We start from the raw sequence: 6,200 nt of genomic DNA on the forward strand, positions 1-6,200 counted from the left end.
GAGATCCTCGTACAGATGGGAAAACATATTATCACATTATTACAACAGATTGAAAATTCCATACTCTGAAACCTGCCAGTTTTATTGTGAATATTCTAATTCTACCCTGTTTTCCTCAGCACAGGGCAGTTTGAAGCCGCCTCCTCGGCAGAGCCATCCAAGCTAGCACCTTTCAGAAGACCCCCGAGCAACTGACCAGGGTCGAAGAAGAACTCCACCTTCACCACTCTCATCTCCTCGTCCACCTGTTTTGTTGTGCAAAAAAACCCAACAATTACAGTAAATAAGACAAATACAGACACAGAAAAACACAGACATCTCAAAAATATATGGGGTATGGCCTTAGAAAGATATTGTTGAAGGGTAGGTAACCTCAAAAATGGCCATTCCATAGAGTTCAACCCTTTCTCCAGTAGGGGCATGGCCTTTGAAAGGGCCCTCCATGTAACCCCAATGCCTGAATTTGTACACAATCACCGGTGGCCCACTATAAACATGGAGAATCTCCAAGGCAAACCCGCGTGGGAACGTTGTGGTGAAAGTCCGATGAGAAGATTCGGCGGTTTCCCCATCTGGATTGTAGCCCCTGAATTTCTCAGGCAGAGAGGTCTGTAGCAGAGGGTTATAGCCTCCCCCAAGTTTGCCTATTTCTTCCAAATTTAGACCCTTCCTTCCTGCATGCATAATTACAGTAAATTAAAACACGCGCGCTAAGAACAGAAGCATGGAAGCTACGAAATCTAGTTAATTAATTAAAGCACCATTTAAGACGAAAGTAAACTTCTTGGGATCAATGGTTTTGAAGTCATCAAAGTTGGGCTTATGGAAAAATTCCATTTCCCATGTCTTTACGAGCCTCTGCACCTTATCTTCAAGCGACCCAGCAGGCCAAATCTTCATCGAAAAAGCATCAACAGTAGTTAGAGATCAAAAAACTGATATAGCTAGTGACACAAGTACAACACACACTGAGACAAAAGAAATTGAGGAGGAAATGTAAAGGGAGACACCTTAGTTCTGCCTTCATCAAAGAGCTTGTTGACAACACTATAGTCAGGGACACCAAACCTCCATTTGGTGTTCTTGACTTCTTCTTCGCTCAAGTAATGCCGATACTTGTCTTGCTCAGGAGCGCTTGAAGACGCCATCTCCTCACTTATAACAACACTAATTATTAATTAGCTTCAATTTTCATGGCATAGGATAGGAGAGTCTAGTATATATAGAGCCTCTCAATTATTTACCAATTACACCACGGCCAGTAACTAGACAAGATAACAATGAAGAAAAATCTTCTTCCATGATTGCCAATTAAAACACGTGAATTTATTGTTCAAGAGGTAGTTCGATCGGTTCGGACCACGCCTCATGAAGTGGAGGTCACTAATTCGAATCTCCCTCCCTCTCTTGTACGAATATGTCAAACAAAAAAAAAAACAAAAACAACATGAATTTAAAATAAATGGTGCCATCTAATATTCGAGTTCGGGGGATCAATGAAAAAATTAAATAAAATAATTTTTTTTTTTCAATTTTAAAATATTAAATATTAAAAAATCATTTTTAAGTTTTTTGAGATGTAAAATTGCTAATCAAATTTAATTTCAAGTTTTGTTAATATAACATATTAATTGTGTGGGCCCTGCTGATTCCTTTCCTAGTGTGCTTCCGAGACTTTTCTCCAACTTTGAATTGGAAGACCTTCGGCCTTTGTGAATTGCAGTGCAAGTAACAAAAGATTGATACTGTTTTCTTCTTGGTTTTGGACAAAATAAGTGCTACCGTAAAAAAGAGAAAAATAGAGAGACCAATCGTCATCGTATCCCATCAAAAGGAAGAAGAATTTGTATTCTTGTCTTTTGTATTCTTTTTAGGAAATAATCTCTATTGTGTGATAGTGAGATTTGAGTGTATTAGAGTTTTGGGTCGGAGTGATTTTCTCTTTACTATATTTTGGTACTCCATCTTTCATAGTGAATTTCTTCATGATCGCCTCCGCCCGCGAACATATCTCACATTGAAGGAATCGCTTAAATTTTGGTATTATTTTGTGTGTGATTATTCTCGCTTTATTTAACCGTAATTGTGATCGTGTTTTTGCACAACATAGATAATATGGCTAATTTATTATATTTTTCTTTTAAGATATGCGATTATATCAGCGATTTAATTAATCATGTACTAAAAGCAATAGCAAGATAATGATAAGTGATCAAAATTGGTAACAACAAAATGTAGGGGTGAAAAGGCGATTGCGGTTAGTCATTATTAGCTAAAATTGCTAACTGCTTAGACAGTTAGTAAAATCCACTAACTGCCTATGCTGTTAACCGGCGGTTAGCAGTTAATAATCCTAATAATCGCTAAAAACAATGTCATTTTTATGGTAATATGAGAATACCTTACTACATATAACATCATTTCTAGATTTTTATATATTTAAACACAAAAACGACGTCGTTTCATGTATATATATATAAAGGAGGTTAGTGGTTTTTTCAAAACCTAAAATCACTAACAGTAATCGCCTACGCGATTAGCAATTTTTTCTAATCGCCTTCAAAAGTCTCATTGACATGTTTCTATGTTTTTAGTAAAAAAGTAGAAACACAAGTTTTGGAAGAAGACAATTTCCATTCATCAAATTCCAAGTTTTTGGGAGTTGAAAATTTGACATGTAAAGTTCATCATTCCTAATGTATTTCCTCTTTTTCTTGACAGAATTTCCAAAACATAACAATTATGAATTTCTCTCGTTGTGAATTCCTAAGAAAAATTCCTGATGTTTCAAGGATCCCAAACTTAGAGAAATTGGCTCTAGATCGTTGCAAAAATTTAGTTGAGGTTCATCATTCTGTTGGATTTCTTGATAAGCTCATTAGTTTGAGTCTTTGCGAATGCTCTAATCTTATGAGTTTTCCGAAAAGTCTCAAGACGAGATCTCTTGAAAATCTTTGGCTTCCGGGTTGCTCAAGGCTTAAGAACTTTTCAGAAATTGAGTGTCAAATGGAATGTTTAAAGGAAATTGACTTTAGCGAAACTGGTATAGAGGAATTACCTTCGTCCATTGCGTACCTCGTTGGGGTTAAAACCTTAAATCTAAATGGTTGCACAAACCTTATGAATCTTCCGGATAGCGTTCGTAAGTTGCAACATTTAGAAAAACTAAGCATGCAGGACCTGAATAAGATTATATTACCATGTTTAGGCGGTCAAACAAACTTTATGAATCTTCCACATAGCTGTTGTCTTTGTCTTGACGTCTGTTCAAAAGTTGTTGAGTTTCTAGAAACATTGGAGGATACGAGACAATCCATGCCCAATGTTCCATCTGTAGAGGAATCTGCAATTTCATCAATGGCGGAATTACTTCAATTGTCGCCTCCAATGAATACAAGCGATTCTGCTGATGCTTGTTCCTCGATAGTATTTCCAAAACTTCAACAAGCATTCCTCTCAGAATCAATTTTATTTTGGACCTTTGGGTGTTACTCCACATTGACAGAATTAGATCTATCAAGGAGTTATATCGTTGCCCTTCCTCCATGCATAAGAGGATTTGTTAGATTGAAGTTCCTTTTTTTGATGGAATGCAAGCAACTTCGAGAAATTCTAGGACTTCCACCAAACTTAATTTTTATGAGTGCTAATAGGTGTGTGTCATTGGCAATATTTTTAGAAGAAGGTAGAAGATTTCCAAACTTAATTCTTGGAAACCATGTTCCATTAGAATCAGATTTATTGATTCAACATGATTGCCCTTCTAGATTTGAATTGCTAGATCTATCAGGTAGCGCTATTGTTAGCCTTCCTGTGTGGCTCAACAAATTTGCTGGATTGAAGAGGCTAGTTGCAAGCAACTTAGAGAAATTCCAAAACTTCCACCAAGACTTGAATGGATTGACTTCTCTGATTGCCCTGGATTGCAAGAAAATATGGGGGTCGATATGCAAATTTGTTTATTGATTGAGGTATCTCTCTTTCACGTATACTTGTTAATGAGTGCATCGATTTGTTGGTCTTATCACTGAAAATTTGTCACATTCATGCAACATGGACATTCTAAGGACCACCAATTTGGCTGTCTATTTACAGGGAATAAGACTCCAGATTACTTCAACCATTGTAAAGAGGTTTCAAATGCTAATTCGTGTGAAATATATATCAATGAGGCTGTACATTTGGATTCGGAGAATACATGATTTGCTTTCTCTGCTGTTTTGGGAACAGAGGATGTACAAGTTAGGGTTACTTTGGGAATTCTAGTTGAAGTCATCAATAATGGTCAACACATCTATTCTCATACTTATTGTATACATAAATCACCCGGCTCAAATCATGTGTGGTTGAATTTCCCTGGTTCACATCAATCTCAGCTAAAGACGGATAATCTTCGAGTTAAATTTACGTGCAAGGATTCGTATGGCAGACCTTCAAAGTCAATGTTCTTTAAAAGTTGTGGATTCCATCTAGAACATAGATATGAAGAGAAAGAGATAGATTTAATTGATGATATTCAACTTTCTTAGATGTTGTGATGATGATGATGATGGCAACTCAAATTCAATTGCTCTCTGGATCTCTTCACCAGTCCCCATTAACCCCCTGCACTTATGAATTCAGGTTGGCAGCCTCTATAGAATGTATTATGTTCATTCTTCTTTCTCTGCTTGTTACTTGTTGAATTGTTAGTGACCAACCAAGCTTTTTATTTAGATAAGTTTAATTAGCGTCTCAAGACTAATCACCAACATTTTTCGCAAATTTGCTTTTTCTGTCTTTCTATTTTTGTATTTTTCTTTTAATTTAAGCAACAATTACAAATAGAAAATGAGTTGTTCTGATTATAGTGTCACTAGGAATAAATGGAGAAAGGATCATGTTATCTATCTTAATTAACCAACGAATTCTATCACGTAGGAACTTTGAAGTAAATCTTTGAAAGAATAACATAAATTTTGCTACAAACTGTTGTATAGCAAATTCATACAAACACATCTAATAAAATGACATTTCTATGCTTTTTTTGGTTATTTGTCCAATTGTTACATAAAGTGATACTTAGTCTTTTTTTTTACTTGATCTCTGTGTCTCTCTCTGGGTAGTTTAGTTGTCCTACATTGAAGGTCTTTCAGATTCTTTTGGTTTGTTTTCATAATGTAAATAAAATGGGAAAAATGTAATTTAGCCTCTCAAACTACCAGCAATTTCTATTTTAGCCCCCTAATGTTAAAAAAGTAATAAAGTAGCCCCCAAACTACCAAACAGTTGCAATTGGGCCACTCTATCAGTCATTACCGTCAAATAGGATGAAAAATTCAAAACTATGTCATTTTGGCAATGTTAAGTTACTAAAATACCCTTTGAAAAAAAATCAATTTAAAAAATGTTCCCCTAAAACGACGTTGTTTTGAGGAGGAAAAAGAAAACAACAACGGTGGTTTAGGGGGCGGGCGAGCCACCCCTAAACCACCTTTTTTTTTTTTCTTTTCCTCAAAACGACATTGTTTTGGAGGGCATTTTTAAAATTTTTTTTTTTTCAAAAAGGCATTTTAGTAACTTAACCTTGCCAAAACAACGTAGTATTTAATTTTTCATCCTATTTGACGGTAATTATTAACGGAGTGGCCAAATTGCAACTGTTTGATAGTTTGAGGGCTGCTTTATCACTTTTTTGAACATTAGGGAACTAAAATAACAATGACTAATAGTTTGGGGGACTAAATTATATTTTTTCCAAATAAAATTCATGAATCTTAAAAGTACAATTATAAATGAAGAAACAGCAAAAGCAAGAGCTTTTTTTTTTTTTTTTTTTTTTTTTAAAGTGGTTTGGTGCTAGACAATCACGTCTACTACTAGGAATTGCTCCTAAGGCTTATAGTTTGCTCTTATTTCTTAATAATCTCGTTACAATACAAATGACCCTTATTTATTGAAGAAAACTGGTAGATGAAAACAATACAAATAATGTATGATTTGATTACAATCACACATTTATGAAAAATAATATAATATGAAAAATATAAACCCAATATAAAAAAATCTATATTTTAACACATATGGCATATGACTCAATTACAATCAAACATTAGATGACTAATACATGAAATAGTGGGAATGTCTACTAGGGGATTTGCCCTCTAGACGCTCCGGGAGGTGGAGGCGGTGAACGTGGTATGTATTGCGGAGGCGGAGGC

At 35.3% G+C, this 6,200-nt stretch overlaps 1 protein-coding gene across 1 annotated transcript; it reads right to left on the reverse strand.

The window, feature by feature from the left end:
- Nucleotides 1-1,201, reverse strand: LOC132164386 (pathogen-related protein-like). The gene is made up of 4 exons (XM_059574894.1): nt 1,011-1,201; nt 762-894; nt 373-674; nt 1-245 (listed from the first exon to the last, which is right to left on the reverse strand). Exons 1-4 carry the CDS (start codon nt 1,146-1,148, stop codon nt 102-104), a joined length of 717 nt encoding a protein of 238 aa, XP_059430877.1. The 5' UTR covers nt 1,149-1,201; the 3' UTR covers nt 1-101.
- Nucleotides 1,202-6,200: the final 4,999 nt, after the last annotated feature.

Source organism: Corylus avellana, chromosome ca10 (genome assembly GCF_901000735.1).
Source record: "Corylus avellana chromosome ca10, CavTom2PMs-1.0".
NCBI classification, from domain to species: domain Eukaryota; kingdom Viridiplantae; phylum Streptophyta; class Magnoliopsida; order Fagales; family Betulaceae; genus Corylus; species Corylus avellana.

What these genes read in the sequence shown, in the direction of transcription:
- LOC132164386 (XM_059574894.1), bottom strand. Translation starts at nt 1,148, where the DNA reads ATGGCGTCTTCAAGCGCTCCTGAGCAAGACAAGTATCGGCATTACTTG. An exon ending in TTGATGAAGGCAGAACTAAG is followed by an intron (nt 895 to 1,010) that starts GTGTCTCCCTTT and finishes TTTTCGATGAAG; the next exon opens with ATTTGGCCTGCTGGGTCGCT. An exon ending in GTTTACTTTCGTCTTAAATG is followed by an intron (nt 675 to 761) that starts GTGCTTTAATTA and finishes TTATGCATGCAG; the next exon opens with GAAGGAAGGGTCTAAATTTG.